This window comes from Nuphar pumila, chromosome 5 (assembly GCF_984573655.1).
Source record: "Nuphar pumila chromosome 5, dmNupPumi1.hap1.1, whole genome shotgun sequence".
Classification (NCBI taxonomy): domain Eukaryota; kingdom Viridiplantae; phylum Streptophyta; class Magnoliopsida; order Nymphaeales; family Nymphaeaceae; genus Nuphar; species Nuphar pumila.
In genome coordinates, this window is record NC_143253.1 from 9,116,267 (window position 1) to 9,136,585 (window position 20,319).

At 36.6% G+C, this 20,319-nt stretch overlaps 1 protein-coding gene and 1 long non-coding RNA gene across 2 annotated transcripts; both read right to left on the reverse strand.

Moving 5' to 3' along the window:
• Nucleotides 1-366: 366 nt before the first annotated feature.
• Nucleotides 367-11,101, reverse strand: LOC149836695 (uridine 5'-monophosphate synthase-like). The gene is made up of 6 exons (XM_090005529.1): nucleotides 10,195-11,101; nucleotides 9,623-9,706; nucleotides 8,439-8,521; nucleotides 8,243-8,330; nucleotides 7,906-8,160; nucleotides 367-746 (listed from the first exon to the last, which is right to left on the reverse strand). Exons 1-6 carry the CDS (start codon nucleotides 11,044-11,046, stop codon nucleotides 618-620), a joined length of 1,491 nt encoding a protein of 496 aa, XP_089861655.1. The 5' UTR covers nucleotides 11,047-11,101; the 3' UTR covers nucleotides 367-617.
• Nucleotides 11,102-13,936: 2,835 nt separating this feature from the next.
• On the reverse strand, nucleotides 13,937-19,998 carry LOC149836696 (uncharacterized). Its single transcript, XR_016432044.1, has 2 exons — nucleotides 19,910-19,998; nucleotides 13,937-14,171 (listed from the first exon to the last, which is right to left on the reverse strand). It is a non-coding gene; the product is annotated as an uncharacterized LOC149836696 (long non-coding RNA).
• Nucleotides 19,999-20,319: the final 321 nt, after the last annotated feature.

The window sequence follows — 20,319 nt, forward strand, 5'->3', positions numbered from 1 at the left end:
TGGTTTGTTTGATAAGGATCAAATCTTGGATCACAAAGTTTTCGTGCATTATAGATAGTTGAATTTTAAAGTCCCTGGAAAACTTGTTTACATGCCATAATCAAATGCTTCAAAAACACCATTTCCTACTATCACATCTGCAGGGTCTGATTCACAAAAGAATATGACAAAATGTGTTTTCTACTCAATAGTTTCATATCTTCATTAGTACCAAATATTCACCTTAAAACCAAGTCAAAGATCAACTTAATGAATAGAGGCTTTGGCCCATCGTGAACTCTCAAGTCTGCCACCGTTTTTGTGTTGCTTATAGTTCACGTCATTTGTTCCAACAGTTTCCCATGCCCATTCGTACATGCTTCTGAATTTGGCATTATTAAGTTTATTTGTCCCGCAGTATATAAGCAAATACAATTCTACATGGCTCACCATAAGTACATATATTCTCACCAAACTGAAAAACAGCTTCAAGCAAAATGGATGCAACCAAAAACTTTCTCGAATATTCCAGAGCAAAGGACTACAATGCTATCGGTGGACAGAAGTAATCAGAACAGTATGCAATAGGAATGTTAAAAAAGAAAAGTGAAAGGGATTAATTGATTGGCAAGAGATAATTATGCACAGCTTGCCTTATATGCTTCCCAACCTCGAAGACGGTATTGTTTGGCAACTTCAACGGGATCCTCTGCTTTTATGATACCACGGCCAACAATGATTATGTCATTGCCTCTATCATGAATTGCCTGTGAAACATATATATAACACCAACAATTAAAATTTTCATTTCAGAAGTATGGCAGTGACAGCAACCTGGCTGTCAATGATACTTCTTCAAGGCGCAATACAGAGGCAAAACCTCACCAAAAACCAAACTGCATATTGGTATTTTACCTCAAAGCTCAAAAAATATGCTGCATCATAAAACCAAAAAGATGCCTAATGAGTGGAGGAAGGTTTAGTATGGTTGGCAAATCTTTTTAACAAGATTTGGCGGACAAATAAGATGCCTAATGAGTGGAGGAAGAGTACTTTGATGCCTCTCTATAAGAATAAGGGTGATATACTGTTAAAATATGTGTACTCGTACACATATATGTATGTTGAAATATAATCCTTAAATGTACATATATATGTATAAAGATACGTATACATATATATGTATACGTATCTCTATTTATATATATATATATATATATATTTTCTCTTCCTAAAATACCCTCAAGGGTATTCTTGTAATTTGCCATCTTACACATATTCCAATTGGAATATGCATTGTAATATTTCTTTTATTTTATTTTCTGTTTTTTTTATTTATGGTTTTCGTACCATATTGGGGGCCTCCCAATGGAGACGTTGGGAGCCCCCAACGGTCACAAATGTGACCGTTGGGGGCTCTCCAACGTCTCCTTTGGGAGCCCCCAAGGTGGTCCCTTTGAGAGTGTATAAATAGGGGCTCTTCCCTTTGTATTTACTACTCCTTTTGAGGAGCTTTTGCTCCATGTAATGGGTGTTACACCCTTCCTCTTTTCAATAATATCAACTTATGCCTTATAGGCATTTTTGCCCCTTTGTGGGTTTATGTGTTAGCACATTATGTGCTTGTGTTTTTCCCTTTAGTGGGTATATTCGCACTTCATGTGCATGTGTATCGGTTCATTATTGAACCTAATATATTCAAAGTCGTTTCTTTACATGGTATCAGAGCAAGGTTACGATGGGGTCTCTTGGTGCAACGGAAAGCGTGGTGCTCAAGAAATGGTGAAGTATTCATTGTTCCTCTCTTTTTTTAGAAGTTTTCGGTATGTATCTCTTTTCTTAACATATTATGCATTATGAAACTATTTTTTGCACATTTAGTGTTTTTGATAGTTGAATCATTTCCTTTCACATTTCGCGTGTTCATATATTTTAAAATATCTCCTTTTAAATTTGGTAAACTTGTTTATTGTCCAAATATATAATTCTTGGTTATATATTTATCGATTCCTCATCACATATAATAGTAATTTATGTTTTGCAAAATTGTTTTTCAATTAGGTGAGATTTATGATTTTTTCATAAGAATTTCGTGATTAACCTATAAGTTAACTTTTTATATATGATTTCTTGCTAAATTAATGATCTTTGCTTAAAAACTCTTGTGTATGGTTTTTAGTGCATTTTTTTGTGAAAACAAAATATATATATATTTTTTGATATAATTCTTGTATGAGAATTTCTCACATTTAAATCTTTGTAGTTTACCTCTTTTTCTATGAACCCTAAGTAGTTCTTGTTAATGATAAATATTTATGAACTCCTAAAAGTCTCTCAATGGTTTTGGTTTATTTAAAGAATTTTGAAAATTGTTTATGATAAATATGTTGTATGAACCATTGTGTTCATTAGGAAAGATCTTTTAAAATCTTCTCACACTATATAGAATGCATAGTGTATCTATTGCATCCTTTGGTATAAAAGATTTCATTAATTTTTTATTTTTCTTCTAATGATGCAACTTTATAAACATGTTTGTTTGTATTTTTCACATAAGGTTTCAAAACCTCTTGATTGTATCTCTAAGGATGCCTACATTGGCCATAATATGGTCTTCTTTGTCTTAAATTGCATTTATCAAGCATATAATTGCATAATTAAAGCTTGAGAGTCTCAAGCAATTGTTCTTTTTATTCAATACATGCATTATTGCATGTTTACTACTTTTACGCTTTTTGCGTATTTTGTTCAAGTGTTGTGAGAGTGTTTGTGAACACTTCTTTTATAAAGTATTCATGCTTGTATGCGTATTGTCTCTTCGTAGACATTTTTACATTGTGGAGCTTTTGTGCACATTTCTTTTGATGAAAGTGTAATGAATTTAGATATTGATTCTTTTGAATCATTATAAAACATTGTAAATGCTTATGGCACTTTGTACGTTTCCGCATATCTCATCACAATCAAAGAATATTAAAATTTGTTGTATGGGATTTAATCCCAATTCTATAAATTTTCAAGTATTTTTTGAATATCTTTTCCTTGGATATTGTGTTAAAGCTCTCTTTGCGAACCATTACGGTTCATGTGATGTCTTTGTTAAAAGCTTGATTATCTTCTCTTGATTATCCCAAGATGATTTCTTTATGTCATTATGTTTGTTGAAAAGGTATTTTTGCCTTTTATGGCACTTATTTTATCCATCACAAGTTGTTATATGATGCATCAATCCTTTTATGGCCTTATTGTTATATTAGAGATGGTTGTTGAGGTGAGTTATGGGCACCTTATGTCATTTTAGATTGTCCACTTGCCATATTAAAGATGGTTGTTGAGGTGAGTTATGAGCACCTTGAGGACTCTAAAATGATTTGTTATATGATCTCTAATTATGAGTGTGTCACTCGTTTTTTTCCTCTTGTGGACATTGATCTTATGGATGCTCTTATTTATATATAAATGCGATGGATATATGGTGTCTTGGAACCTTAAATGTTTTAAGGTATATTTAATTCAAGGGTGTTGGGGATTATTGCCCAACTTTTTATTGCTTATGAATCTTACGAGTGCATTTGCACATTTGTGATTTCGTGTTTTGTGCTTTTGTGCACAAGTGTTCCAAGTGTTCTTGGTATGTGTATGTTCTTACATTTATATTGTTCCATCGATTATAGTATCTTGTTAAAGATACTTTTACGTGCTTTTGTGCACAAGTGTTTCAAGTGTTCTTGTTATGCGTATGTGCACATATTTATTTTCAAAATATTGTCCAAGGTTTTATTTATATGTTTGTCATTACAAAGTTTTATTGCCTCAAAAGTCTTCTCCTCTTATACCTCTTATCTAAGTGTCATCATATGTAGACAAGACATATTATTACACCATTGTGTGTTGGTAGCCCTTTGTTGGCTTTGTTCTCTTGGTCTAGTAGCTGAACACACTTGTCTTGAGTGTTATTATATGTAGACAAGGCACGTTGATTCACACCATGGTGTGTGATCTTTAGTCCATGTTGGCATTTGTGTCCTTGTTCTAGTCGCTGAGATGTATGCCCATGGTTGGCTTCTTTCACTCATTTCAAGTGTCATTTTATGTAGACAAGAGATGTATTGTGTTTTAGCCCATGGTTGGCTTGATACTCTTGTTCTAGTAGCTGAACATACTTGGTCTTCAGTGTATTTTTACGTAGACAAGAGATGCTTTTGGTCCATGTTGGCATGTATTCTCTTGTTCTTATCGTTGATGCACTCATTTCAAGTATTATTACATGTAGACAAGAGGTTCTTTTACACACCGTTGTGTGTGTCCTCGGCCTTTAATGACATTATATTTATGTTCTTGATCTAGTAGCTTACACACTTGATTTATGGGTTTTGGAGGACTAATGAGGTAGTTGCTTGTAATGGATGAATTATTGTTAAAATTTGTGAAATTTCATTCATATTTTGTCTTTTTAAGATACAAGTAAATCATATCATTAATATGCATATTTTAAAATCAAATTGATTTTTTGTCACCTTTTATATTTGATATGCAAAATAAGTTTTTGTAATTGCAATCATTTGAGTGAGATGTTCCTAAATATGTAAGGTTCTCTACTCAAATAACACTCATTATTTTGCCTCCTAAATGGATTTAAAACTTTTTCAACTCTTGTGTTCTTTTTGACTAAAGTATGTTTGGAGCATGTTCATTAATGATTTCTTTAAGTATTAATTCATTTTATAATAGTATATGCATATGCTCATTATGGCCTTTTAGGCCCTCATTCAATAAAGCATATGTAGCTTATGCATCTTCGTAAGCTTATTGTGGTGTCCCCTAGTGGACCATTTTGTTATTCCTCATTATGGGGTTGTGTTTGTCCAATATTGGACCTTATGAATGCATTATGCATTCTTGCAATTCGTTTCCGCTCACTCTTTAACATGATATATGATTTTGAAACTTTGGTTTTCTAAATTTTCTCTTCATGATAAAGTAATTATCCTCTCATGTGCTTCAAATTTCTATGCATAAGTTATAATTTTGCACCTTGTTAGGAATGTTCCATTTGAGTAAAGTGCAAAGATATTTTTTACTTGTTCTTTGTTGTTATTCTACAGGATCTTGGAGATAGAATAAAAAGAAGTACCCTGGATGGATCGGAAAATGTGTTCACCATTAGAAGGCAATTGGAGGAAGGCATTTACAAGTTTCAATAGCATCCTTACCGAAGCCTCTTGGAGTCTTGCAATTTTTTTCAATCTTTTCGTTTCCCCGCAAAGATTGAGGGGGGTGTTAAAATATGTGTACTCGTACACATATATGTATGTTGAAATATAATCCTTCAATGTACATATATATGTATAAAGATACGTATACATATATATGTATCTCTATTTATATATATATATATATATATATATTTTCTCTTCCTAAAATACCCTCAAGGGTATTCTTGTAATTTGCCATCTTACGCATATTCCAATTGGAATATGCATTGTAATATTTCTTTTATTTTATTTTCTGTTTTTTTTATTTATGGTTTTCGTACCATATTGGGGGCCTCCCAATGGAGACGTTGGGAGCCCCCAACGGTCACAAATGTGACCGTTGGGGGCTCTCCAAAGTCCCCTTTGGGATTCCCCAAGGTGGTCCCTTTGAGAGTGTATAAATAGGGGCTCTCCCCTTTGTATTTACTACTCCTTTTGAGGAGCTTTTGCTCCATGTAATGGGTGTTACACCCTTTCTCTTTTCAATAATATCAACTTATGCCTTATAGGCATTTTTGCCCCTTTGTGGGTTTATGTGTTAGCACATTATGTGCTTGTGTTTTTCCTTTTAGTGGGTATATTCGCACTTCATGTGCATGTGTATTGGTTCATTATTGAACCTAATATATTCAAAGTTGTTTCTTTACATATACAAGATTGCGCAAACTACCGTGGTATAAAACTCATGAGTCATACTATGAAACTCTGGGAGAGGCTGATTGAGTATAGATTGAGGAAGGTTGTCATGATATCGGAGAATCAATTTGGTTTTATGCCTGAAAGATCAACTATGGAAGCTATACATCTTCTTAGACAACTTATTGAGAGATATAGAGAGGGGAACAAAGATTTGCACATGGTTTTTATTGATTTGGAGAAGGCATACGATAGAGTACCTAGGGATGTTCTCTGGTGGACAATGATGAAGAAAGGTATCTCTCTCAAGTACATTAGTATAATTAAAGATATGTACGAAGGAGTAGTAACCAATGTCCGCACTTGTGGAGGGGTGACAACCAACTTTCCTATAACGGTTGGGTTACATCAAGGATCTGCATTAAGCCCTTTCCTTTTTGCTATAGTGATAGATGAACTTACGTGATCAATTCAAGAAAATGTGTCGTGGTGTATGTTGTTTGCTGATGATATTGTTTTGATTGATGAGTCTAGAGCTGGGGTTAATGTGTGAAATTGTCTACGAAAAGACAATACGTATACAAGCATAAATACTTTATAAAAGAAGTGCATGAAAGCACTCTCACAACACTTGAACAAAATACGCAAAAAGCGTATAAATAATAAACATGCAATAATGCATGTATTTCATAAAATGGAAGCAAATGCTTGAGTCTCTCAAGCTTATTCTACAACAAGGGGGAACACCCCTATTTATACAAGAGGGAAGAGGTGCAAGAGGGGGCTCCCCAAAGGAGTCGTTGGGGAGCTCCCAACGGTCACAATTGTGACCGTTGGGGGCTCCCCAACGACTCTATTGGGGAGACCCCCAATGCACCTTTTTGTTTAGGCAAAAAGGAAAAAATAAAAGAAAAGAATTACAAAAAAATAAAAGGGAAAAAATACAGCATATTCCAAATGGAATATGCGCAAAATGTAAAAAGACAGAAATACCCTTTTTGGGTAAACGAGAAAAAAGGGGAAAAAGGGAAAAATATATAAATATATATACTTATATATAGAGATACGTATACATATAATATATGTATACGTATCTCTATGTATATAAGTATATATATTTATACTTACAATAATGTTTTTGAGTATACATTTTAACATAATGCTAAGTTAGAATTATGGAGACAGACTTTGGAAGCAAGAGGTTTTACGTTGAGTAAGAGTAAGACAGAATATATGGAATGTCGATTTAGTAAGCAACGAAGTAGTGATGAGATTGTAGTGAAGCTTGGTGAGTAACAAATAGCGGTGGATGACTGTTTCAAATATTTGGGATCTATCATTCAAAAGAATGGAGAAATTGATGATGATGTAAATCATAGGATTAAGGTTGGGTGGATGAAATGGAAAAGTGCAATTGGAGTGTTGTGCGATCGTAGAATGCCATTGCGGTTGAAGGGAAAGTTTTATAGGACGACAATTAGACCCGCTTTACTATATGGTAGGGAATGTTGAGCTGCCAAGAGACATCATTTGCAAAAAATGAGTGTAACTGAGATGTGTATGCTTCGACGGATGTGTGGAAATACACTGAAAGATAAGATTCGGAACGAGGAAATACGTAAGAAGGTAGGCGTTGCATCCATTGAAAATAAGATGAGTGAGAATCGTTTACGATGGTTTGGGCATATTCGGCGAAGGCCTAATGATGCTCCGGTTAGAAGGATGGAGAAATGGGAAAATCTATTAGCTAAAAGAGGTCGGGGTAGGCCTAAGAAGACTTGGATGGAGATGATAAGAAAGGATATGAATGCTTTGAACCTCACCGAGGACATGACATTGGATAGAAATGATTGGAGGAGAAGGATTCATGTGGAGGACCCAAAATGATTTTCTTTTTGGTTCATATCGCCGACCCCAATTGTTTGGGATGAAGGCGTTGTTGTTGTTGTTGTATCATAAAACCAAAAACTTGGCCATGGATGCTACATACAATGGTTGAATAAAATTATGAACAATGTTAAATCTAGGGGATTACCGAATAAGGGGTGTTGTATTGCTGCCCTAGATCATCACCTCCAGTAACCAGTTGAACTCCAGGTGTTGCATGAATTAGTCCAGGATCAACTGGCCCTGCTTGCCATGCTGCTGGATTGACTGATATGAACCCAATGACAAAGTCTTGATGCTCTGCAGCAATTTTCACAGCAGCAGAAGTGTACTCCCCTTTGGCAAGGTTACCAGAAGAGCTCATTTCAGCAAGTAGTAGCAATCCTCTTCCGCGACGCAGGCCCTGAAAGTTGTGAGTTGTTTAACATAATCAAATGGTGATTTGCTTTTGGCACAACACAAAGGTTGAAGGCCTTATCACATACCTTCAATTTTAAACCATCCACAATAGCAGGACCAGAGACTATGTGTGCATTAACAATATCTGCCCAATCCAATATACGGTAAATGCCACTGCAAAGTTCAACCAATACAACTTAGACCAATTAAAATAAACTCTGCGAAGAAAAGTCCAATCAAAGGGTCTAGGAAAGGTTTCAGAAGAAAGCAAACCAATCTCACCCTTCATATTGCATTGTTACTGTATTTCCTATGTCTGCAAACTTACGATCTTCAAAGATAAGAAAGTTGTGCTTCTCTGCAATCTTTGACACAATTTACCAAATCAGCTAATCATGAAGCAGAATTTCAGGAAAGCACACCAGATCATATAACAAAATGATAACTTTGAAATGCGTACACGTATTCTGCAACGTCTTTAAAAAGAAAGTTCCATCAAGCAAAAACAGCAACATTTTGTGGCTAAACACGCAAGAAAGTGTTTAGAACATTTTGCTGCCCAGCAGAAAAGGACATCCACGCCTCTTATACAGAAACCAAAAATCAAGTTCGAGACGAAAGATTAATGATGCAACAACTTGGATGTTTACCCTACAAAATCATTAAACCTCTTCACATAGGGCACGGTATAGAAGTCACAACAATAGGAACTAGGCAGTGGAAGTGGATAGAGTACTTGGGTATAAGAACATAATAAAAGAACACGCATAGAAAGATAACTCTAATAATTGAGTTGGTAAACAAGCACAACTAGACGGACTTCGCCTTCTTAAGGCTCAGTTTATCTCGGCTCAGTGGCAGTTCAGTGTCAGGCTTGAACTCAAGCTCGCTAGGAGATCCATCCAAGACTGAGTTGATCATGCTTAATGAGCTATGTCCAAAACATGAGCTACACAGCCCATAGGTAGGGTAGATTGAACTCATTGATGCTGTATACATGGGCAGAAAATCCCACCTTTTCAGTTTTTTTGGCAGACGAAGCCCTACAGATGTAATATACAAGGTTTGTTTACTACGAAACCCAGCCACTTATCTGGTATCATTCATTCTCAATAGCCATGAGATGACCATCTTAGGGTGATCTTTTTGTGGAAGGATGCTCCTATTGCACTCATAGTCGAGATACCACAGGTCAGGAAATGAATGTGACTTGTGAGGTACAACTTACTTAAAAGGAAATAATCAACCATGTCTCCCTCAGGCAGGTACGTTTAGCAGCCCTAATCAAGACAACTTCATGAAAAGAAGAAGAAGAAGAAGAAGAAAGTGCTAGTTATATTCTTGCTACAAAGGTTATGGGAAACATTCCCTCGTACTGAATATTAATCAGAGAAAAACATGTCCATGCAATGCTTTCACAAACAATTTCATGTGGGTATCCCTAAATGAATACAAAACAAACATACCGCTCGCAGCTGCAAGCCGAATTCTGGAGTGAAGTCAGACAAGATATCCACATGGGTCTTCAGTAAGCAAATCTCTGGCCCAACCTGCTCACGTATTTAAAATGGCCACCAAATCAATACTGACCAATGATTAGAGATGTATAAATCTGCTGAATATTCAACAATCAATCCTAAACGATTGTTAGAGATGTATGTCTCCCGGAATACACCGCATTCTTGCCCAACACACACACACACACACACACACACACACACACACACACACACACACACACACACACACACAGAGAGAGAGAGAGAGAGAGAGTTTCTAGGGCATGAAAAAGGGGCCCTCTTTCTCTTCTTCTTCTCCAAAACGTTGTTACAGCGGTCCAGAATTTGGGAAAAAATAGTTCCCAATTCCATGAAATCGACTTCTAATTTTGATCAAAACAAACAAGCTAACAAAGGAACATAATTTTCACTTTCCACCAAAAATAACCCAACCTCTTCCAAGGCATAAAACTATCATAAAAACAATAAAAAAATCGATCCAGAACGAAAGCTAAAGCTAAAGAAAAAAAGACGCCGACCTTCTCGGCGAGGCTGAGCAACGCGGCTGCGGTCGAAACGTCTGCCGCGAGGCAAAGATTGGTCTGCTTCATCTCCATCAACTGCAGTAGCCTCTTTCCCGCAGGGTTCCTCGCCAACGCAGCCCTCGCCCCGTAAGAAACCCTCACCCTAGCCCTTGGCGCCGGAGCCGGCACGGCGACCGCTCGGTTCTCCGCGAGGAACGCCCGGACGGAAGCGGCAACATCCTCGGCGACCTTGCCATGCCGGACGAGCGTATCGAGGATCTCGTCAAGGGTGAGGATGGAGTGGAGGCGGATGCCGGCGGCGGCGAGGTTCTCCCTGCCGCCCTGTTGGCGGTCGATGAAGACGACGGCGTCGGAGACGGCGAGGCCGGAGGAGCGGAGTGGGGCTGCTGTCTCGAGGACGGAGGCGCCGCTGGTGACGAGGTCCTCGATAACGAGGCAGGACTGGCCGGCCCGGAAGGCGCCCTCGATGAGCTTGCCGGTGCCGTGGTCCTTGGCCTCCTTCCGGCGCATGACCATCGGAACGGACCGGGCCACGGAGACGCAGGTGGCGATCGGAAGGGCAGTGTACGGAACGCCGCAGACGAGGTCGAAGCGGGCGGGGTCGGACGAGACGGAGACGGCATCCCAGAGGAGGGAGGCGATGCGGGACAGGAGGGAAGGGAAGGACACGATGAGCCGAAGGTCGATGTAGACCGGGGAGGTGATGCCGCTCTTCAGCTTGAAGCTGCCGAATCGGACGGCCTCGATCTCGTGGAGCTCCAGGATCAGGAACTCCATTGCCGACTGATCTGTTCTGTTCTGTTCAGACTCTGACGCTCGGGGAGGGTCTAAAATGGATGTCTGCATGTCGAACTTGGAAAACGTGGCGTGGATTACGAATCACCGTCCGATGAAACAGCGAACGGCATCGGTGAAGAGAGAGTGAGAGTATTTTAAAATGTCGCTATACAAACAATTTATCATTTGATTCTGGTCGATGTGTTTTTTAAAGCCAAAATACAAAAGACGTTAACTTTTAGGAATATTAAGGATATAAAATATCGCGGTGATATTAATGCGTTCTTTAAATTTTCAGTGTAGTTTATAATTGTTGTATTTTATTTGTTATATCAGTGAAGATATTTTTTCTCAACTTAGAGAAGATTAACTCATGATAGAATGATTTAACTTAGATGAGATTTCTTTTTTTTTTTTAAGGGCAAGCTGGGGCCCCCAATGTGGCAGAGGGATTTGATGATTGATCTTGGGCCTTCAGCTTGACACAAGACTCTGCTTACCACATGAGATATCACCTCGGTGCCTTGATGAGAAAATTGTGGCAATGAGGTTTGTCAAGTGGTGGGAAGAGGGGATGGAGGAACACTTCTTAAGTCTTTTAAGTTTGGTGGAGTGAGCTTTGACGGTATCCAAACTAGTACCAATGAGGAGGAACACTTTTTTTTTTAAAGCCACCAGTGGGTTTTGAACTTGCAACGTCCCAACACAGTGTGACGATCGACACTATTTGTGCTTCGGATGGACGACATCGGAATAGTTTCACGATGAGCCTTCTTCACTGTTTGTTGGATGGCATACATTTTTAAGAACAACATCTAAGGTGCCTGAGGGCATGCTTGCAATGCCTTGTATTTTTACAAGATCGTGCAATTGCAAATCACAAAGCACTTTATTAAGCTATGATCATGATTCTCACTCATCCCTTGCATCATACGATTCTTGGTCACAAGCTACAATCAAACATCTACTTTATCAATGGTAATTGCTCATCCCAATAATGACAACCAAAGCAAAAATGTACCAAAAAGGGCATGTTTGAATGCCTTTAGATTTGAGAATTGAAAATTTTGGCTCATCCCCATCAAGTCACACAAAAGTTTTGTATCTCTCTTTAAATACGTATCTCAATTTGAGAATATGAGTTCAAATATTGGCCCGAGCCTCTCGTATGAGATCCGAGGCTTTCAAATACATCCTAATGAAACATAAACAAAAATTTGTTTAAACATATATATAAGTGAGTTGCCATGTGGTATATAAGCAAAGGAAATTCTTGAAGGTTGGTTTGCCTTTAACTTTGTCAAAAAGACGATGGTGGGACCCATCTTTAAATTTAGAAGCAATGAACATCTCCATAATTCATTTAGTGGTACGTTAGAGGCAAAATGTTATCACCGATACGTATCGTATAGGCTATTTTTTAATAAATATAAATAATACTTAAAATTATTTTGTTTATATTATTTTAATATCTTTAACACATGTCACATTCTAATTGACATATAATATTTCATTTTTATTTTTTGGCCGATTCAAAACGATTCACTTAGAGTATTGATATCGGTGGATTCACCTGAATTGTTGGTCAAACCATATGACAACATTGCACAAAACTTAAACCATTGATGAAAGGTTTATGCCAATGTTATCAGTATCGGTGAGTATCGACGGATATGGCAGAATTTCGATACGCTATAGGGCTGGCTAATTTTTAATAAATGTAAAAAATACCAAAAAATATTTTTAATATTATTTTAACACATGTCACGTAATAATTGATTATTATGTTTGGGCCCATACAGAACGATTCAGCTGAGTATCGGTATGAGCCTATAAAGCTGAATCGGCAGCCCAACGATTCAGGGCCGATACCGATACTGGCAACAATGGTCTATACACATCATTGGTTGGCAACAAATGGCCTTTACCATTTGAGGGAATGTATCAGGTCCACCCACCCAAAGGACCATGTTTCACACAAGATTGAGAGTTCAGACACCGACCAATTTCCCAAATTTCCATGCAGATTTCATATGAAAACACTGAGCTGGCATCTGTGGAACATCATGGATGAAATCTCAAGATGGAGACCACACCCATCTCCAGAAATAACAAGATGGGCGGCTGTCAGTGGCGCTGCATGATGCAGCGCCTCTACCATATTATACTTGTAACTTTGTTCATAAGAAACATAAAACATTTAAGTGGAGCATCGTACAAACTAGGAAAATTACATTTAGGGGCCAACCTTTTGTCCCTAATTTCAAAAATGGGCCTCGCATTTCTGCATTTCCTGACATGGGCCTCTGGTTTTCTGAAAACGACTAAACAGAGACCCTATTCCTTGATTGTTATGGCTTGCCCTAGCTAGCTCAGTTTATCTTTATTTATTACGCATTAAGTTAAATCTCAAATCAAATTACAATTATAACCTTTGTAATCAATTGTTCAAAACCCTTATTTTTTTTTATGATACATGAGCATTTTTCAATTCTAAAAGGATAACATGAAAAAAAAAATCACATTACTCAATACGATGAACATTAACCTGAGGCCTATGTCAGGAATTTCTGAAAAGTGAAGCCTAGTTTTGTATTTTCAAGAAATTTTATTGGTTTTAGTTTTGAAGATTTTTCATGCTATTCCTATGAAAAAAAATGATCACTTTTCGCCTGCAAACATTTTCACTGCACTTCATTTATGGGATATGCCCTTGTCCAACGCTATGTCTGGCTCTTAACATGTTAATCATTGATTGGCTGAGTTTTTATGCATCCATTGGTAAATCACTTTTACCTTAAAGAACCATGAATCAATGCCATCCATCTCTAATGAAACATGCCTTAACAAAATGCACTTTTATCTCCATTACCAACACACGTGTGCTTGCACGCAGGTGCATGCGTGTGTGTGTGTGTGTGTGTGGATTTATCATGTATGCGTCCTTAGATTATAGGAATCACGAGAATGAAATGCATTATTCATTGCTATAGCTGATGTTTACAATGTGTAATACCTTACGTATCTTTGACACGTGTCAAGCGATTAACTGATGAACAAGATGTTGCCATTTCAAAAGTTTTGCAGTATCTTGCAGGCTTACAGTAAGTTGTCATTTGGGATGGCCATGTTGAACCATGAAGATTTCCTTCCACTCCCAGATCTATATACAACAGAGAGTGATTTGCTTGGCACTGCAAAAGAAGATTACATCTTGTATTAGAGAATAAAATCATCCATTTTGTGCTTTTCAACACAGGGAGATATTCATCTAAAGAAACAAAGGTAGGTTCTAAGAACAATGAGGTGCAAACTAATGCATGTGCATCCACTATAGGATACCACAATCATCATAGAGATAACTGACCACTATTAATTCATGGTAGGGAGCCTATGGATTACCGCACCCTAGGTCCATGTACTAAAAAGTTAAAGCCAGTCAGCCCAAAACACTACATATGCAATTAGGCAGATCAGAAATCCTAATTATCTGCAGTGTCTCAGGAAACTCTCAATTATATTTTTATCTGAATCCAAATGGCTAAGATGCTGTAGAACTTTAGAAACAAATCAAGCTCCATGCAGGGTCTTAGTGTTCTAATATCTCTGCCTAATAGCAATAATAATAATAATAATAATAATAATAATAAAACAATGATTACAGCTTATGATAATCGAAATAGTCCTTTCGGCCTAGTCTACAATTGAGGAAAAAGCATGTTTCCCGATGGAAGAGGCATGCAAGCTGTTCTGCAGTAATGTTAAAACCATCTGAGTGCAGTTCTTCCTTCGTCTTCTTTGACTGGTTGATCAACCTTGGTAGGGTTGTTTTTCCATGCTAACAATGAAAAACTTTCTAGGAGAAAATTGTAAAAAGAAAGGCATTTTACTTGGCTAAGGATCATGACACAACTTTTTCACTCAGAACTCTAAAATACAATCTTGTAAGCGAAGAAATAAACTCAATGACACCATATAAAACTTTAAGCGTTCTTGAAATATTCTTTTTCCCCAACAAAACTTACAACGTTCTGGAGTTCCTGACTCCTACAACAAAAAAAAGCCGAAATGATCCTCAGATAACTCCAAGCCCATCAATCAAGCCTCTTAGGGGGCGTTTGACGGAGACATATGATCTGTCCAGTTCTGTTCTGACCCTGTTCAGACAGTAACAAGGTATCTATGTCAAGCTTTTCCATTGACCAGGGTAGAACACTATATCCATGTGTCCCACGTTTGATTTATCATCGCTGACACTTAGACACATGTTTAAAATGTGTATTTTGATAATAAAAAAATCATATTTTAAGCATACAAAAAAGAAATTTGGACTTAGCATGCAGTCACTCAATAAACTGCAAAAATAGGGATTAAAATAAACTCAATAAATTGCAAAAATAAAAATTAAAATACAAAACCCTTAAAATCTAAGCATACCTAAAAAAAATGGATTTAGCATCATTCACTCAATAAATTGCAATAATAGAGATTAAATTACAAAAAACCCTAAAATCTAAGCATAAAAAAATTAGATTTAGCATCATTTACTTAATAAATTGCACAAATATGGATTAAAATACAAAACCCTTAAAATCTAACCATACCTGAAAAAAACGGATTTTGCATGAATTCACTCAATAAATTGCAAAAATAGGGATTAAAATATAAAAACCTTCAAATCTAGGCATACAAAAAAAATCAGATTTAGCATCATTCACTCAATAAATTGCAAAAATAGGGATTAAAATGCAAAACGCCTAAAATCTCAGCATATCTGAACAAAAAAATATTCGATCTTGCATGCATTCACTCAATCAATTGCAAAAATAAAGATTAAAATGAAAAAACCCCTAAAATCTACCCAAAAAATTCAGATTTAGCAAATCCTAACCACATTTTCAGGTTAGGGTTTGAGAGAGAGAGAGAGACTCCGGTGAGAGGCCGTCGAAGAGGAGTGGGGGAGGAAGGAAGGGGGTGTTGGAAGCATTGGGGTATACCCCGATGCATTTTTTTCCTTTTTTTCGTCTGATATCGTCCGCCCCCATGGTGTTCTGTGGGTAGGGGCAGAATGCTGGGAGACGATGAATTGTCGTCTGCAAGATACCACATCTGCACTGTCCCATGTTTGTGTGGGCCCAGTGCTGTGAAAAGCGTTGAGGCGTAGCGAGACGCTCCACCAAAAACCGAGGTGAGGCGTAAGCCTCGAGGCGTAAAGCGTAAGCCCCAAATTTTTTTTTGAAAACTTTTAAAAAATTATAAAAAAATATCTAAAAATACAAATAAATAAAGAAATGTTTATTGATGAAATAACAACCAATAAGAAATAGAAAATCTCAAATAAGTACTAAAAAATATAAGATTAACATATAAAAGTAACTAAAAACTGATTACATAACTAAAAAATATATAAGATTAGCCTACAAAAGTCAAAATATATGAGATTAACCTATAAAAGTTAAAATATATGAGATTATTCTAAAAAAATATGAGATTAACATATAAAAGTAACTAAAAAATTGATTACATAACTGGAAAATTTATGAGATTAACTAACAAAAATTAAAATATATGAGATTATTCTAAAAAATATGAGATTAACATATAAAACCTAACATCAAACCATGACAGTATATCATACACCTAACATCAAACCATGACAGTAGATGTAAATTTAGCCACAAAGAACTTAGTTATTGTATTGTGGAATAATTAAAGATTGATAAAAATAAAATTGATTAAATACTTAGTATCAAGAGCATTTACATTATTATGCCATAAAATAAGTTTGTTTGCATGTGCACACAGTGTTCTGGCCAATGAATGGAAACTCTAAACAAAGTAAAGTAAAAAGGTAAAGAAGACATGAGAGGGATCCCCAACATGAAAAGAGATCTGATATTTTTTTATGACATAAGAAGCGATCCAATACAATTAGCCAGAATCCTATATATTCCCAAACCTATACCATGTGCTTGAAGTTAGACTATTGGATTTGATTCCTGAATTAGTTATACTTGTCAAATTATGTGTTGAAAACTACGTTTCTATTAGCTAAGTAACCAGTGAAGCTATGGTTCTCTTTACTGATCCAACTATGATTTGCATCTTTTTATGAGACAGCATGCAAAATACAACACTCCCAGTGTGGATGCTATTGAGAAAGCAAGAACAGTTCAACTGTTACAGTTGTATAGACTGCAGTGAAACAACCCTAATGTAACTAATAGCATAAGATGGACTAACCAACTTTGCAGCAGAAAACTTTCAAAAGAATACACATATGCTTCAGAAATCTTGTTGTAAAAAAAAAATGCGCCTCAAGGCGAGGAGCGCCTTTTGCGCCTCAAGGCGCGTTTTTGATAACACTGTGTGGGCCCCATGCTGCGGGCGTCATGCGGACGCGTGCGCTCCGTGAATCAAACGCCCCCTTAGGCAACATGGCATCCAAAGGCCACGTTCGCCTAAGAGTATAGAGCAGTATTGCGTTTTCTCTCATCACTTTCTCTCAAAGTTCAGCTTGGGGATTCACAATCTAAGGCACTGGGCATAAAAGCTTGAAATGCTCCATGTGAGAAACACTAAGTGATGCTTATATGACAAAAGAGGTGATTTTTCAACCCCCATTAATACATGCAGAGAAGATGACAAATGTAGAACGCATGGACAATGCCCTGAGCTGATCTTTAACCAACAGATAAGTATCCTTTAAAGTCGCCACGAATTTCCTTCTTCAATGCAAATCTGGATGGTAAAAAGAGCTCGTCCCCAGATATTTCCAGTACATTGGTTTCATAATATGCAATTTATCCTAGATAACGTTTTTTTTTAGAGTCCAGTGTTGCCACTAGAAAACAGCATCCTTGACAACTGTGCATACACTCTTGTTGGAATAAGAGGGGGATGTGCCTTAGCTGATCCTCTGAACTTGAAGTGAATGTTGACAGGAAAAAGACAATATGCTGCCACCAAATCTTACTCCATAATCCAGTGAAGACTATACAAGATCCCCTGGTTAATCAGCACACCTCTACATTCATGCATCAACCAAGGCTGCATACTCTATATCTATGGTGAATGTGGAGGTAAGGGAACCTATAACCTGAAAGTCTTCTCATGCTAATTGGATTCAATTCTTTGTCCACTGCAGACCACATTTACATTCTAATGATATCTATCTAATACATATTCACATTCTTCCTCCCCAATCTCTAGTTCAGATTCAAATGTGTAATTGGCACTTCAACAATACTGCAACAAACCAACAAGGTCCCCAGTGCAGAAATTTACAAGCGAAACTCTTAGATTACACAAGTCCTCATCTGTCACAGTTTTTGCCAACATTAGCCATGTGACATGCACCTTTGTGCCAGGCACTTCAGGCATTCTCACCTAAAATCCAGCTATCTGAGCAAATTATGTTTTGACATAAAATTTTAAACAAAAAAAAAAGATTACTTGCAATATGTAAGGCCCCCTCTGGACGACATTCTTGAAACATTATTTTTTTATAAATTTATTTCTGAAAATAAAAATAAAAGGCCAATGTGACAATTGAAAGTACGTAACTATATATATGGGCATACATGGTTTTTATTACCACCAGTGTTGTGAAAAGCGTTGAGGCGTAGCGAGGCGCTCCACCAAAAACCGAGGTGAGGCGTAAGCCTCGAGGCGTAAAGCGTAAGCCTCAATTTTTTTTTTTGAAAACTTTTAAAAAATTATAAAAAAATATCTAAAAATACAAATAAATAAAGAAATGCTTTATTGATGAAATAACAACCAATAAGAAATAGAAAATCTCAAATAAGTACTAAAAAATATAAGATTAACATATAAAAGTAACTAAAAACTGATTACATAACTAAAAAATATATGAGATTAGCCTACAAAAGTTAAAATATATGAGATTAACCTATAAAAGTTAAAATATATGAGATTATTCTAAAAAAATATGAGATTAACATATAAAAGTAACTAAAAAATTGATTACATAACTGGAAAATTTATGAGATTAACTGACAAAAATTAAAATATATGAGATTATTCTAAAAAATATGAGATTAACATATAAAACCTAACATCAAACCATGGCAGTATATCATACACCTAACATCAAACCATGACAGTAGATGTAAATTTAGCCACAAAGAACTTAGTTATTGTATTGTGGAATAATTAAAGATTGATAAAATTGATTAAATACTTAGTATCAAGAGCATTTACATTATTATGCCATAAAATAAGTTTGTTTGCATGTGCACACAGTGTTCTGGCCAATGAATGGAAACTCTAAATAAAGTAAAGTAAAGTAAAGTAAAAAGGTAAAGAAGACATGAGAGGGATCCCCAACATGAAAAGAGATCTGATTTTTTTATGACATAAGAAGCGATCCAATACAATTAGCCAGAATCCTATATTCCCAAACCTATACCATGTGCTTGAAGTTAGACTATTGGATTTGATTCCTGAATTAGTTATACTTGTCAAATTATGTGTTGAAAACTACGTTTCTATAAGCTAAGTAACCAATGAAGCTATGGTTCTCTTTACTGATCCAACTGTGATTTGCATCTTTTTATGAGACAGCGTGCAAAATACAACACTCCTAGTGTGGATGCTATTGAGAAAGCAAGAACAGTTCAACTGTTACAGTTGTATAGACTGCAGTGAAACAACCCTAATGTAACTAATAGCATAAGATGGACTAACCAACTTTGCAGCAGAAAACTTTCAAAAGAATAAGCATATGCTTCAGAAATCTTGTTGTAAAAAAAAATTTGCGCCTCAGGCTTGCACCTTGAGGCACAGAGGGCTGCGCCTCAAGGCGAGGCGTGCCTTTTGCGCCTCAAGGCACGTTTTTGATAACACTGATTACCACTATCATGAAGAATACATGACTATTTTCTTCCCCCAGTTTCTTGTTTTGCAATACCATCACCATAATCTTCTTCTTCGCTACCACCACCCACCAACATCACCATTGTCACTGCACTGTAAATGCCTTCATAGACAACCACCATTAGAAACACCACCACTGACAACATCATTGTCGCCATCATTAACACTACAAGTCTGCAATAGTCACCACGAAATCATCACCATAATGATCTATGAACCTTTGTCCAGCATAGAAAATCTAACAATTATTGGCATCAAATAACTTGATCTTGGTGAGCCAATAGTTTTAGTTGACCAACAGATTTTTTTACATTTTCCTAACCTGGCCACATAATTTGCTTAGCACAATATGTGCTAGTAGTGCATGCAGGTAAAACAAAAACTGGAATTGGATATTTACCTCGAGAGACTTGATATCATTCTTGGATTGTTGTGTATATGTGG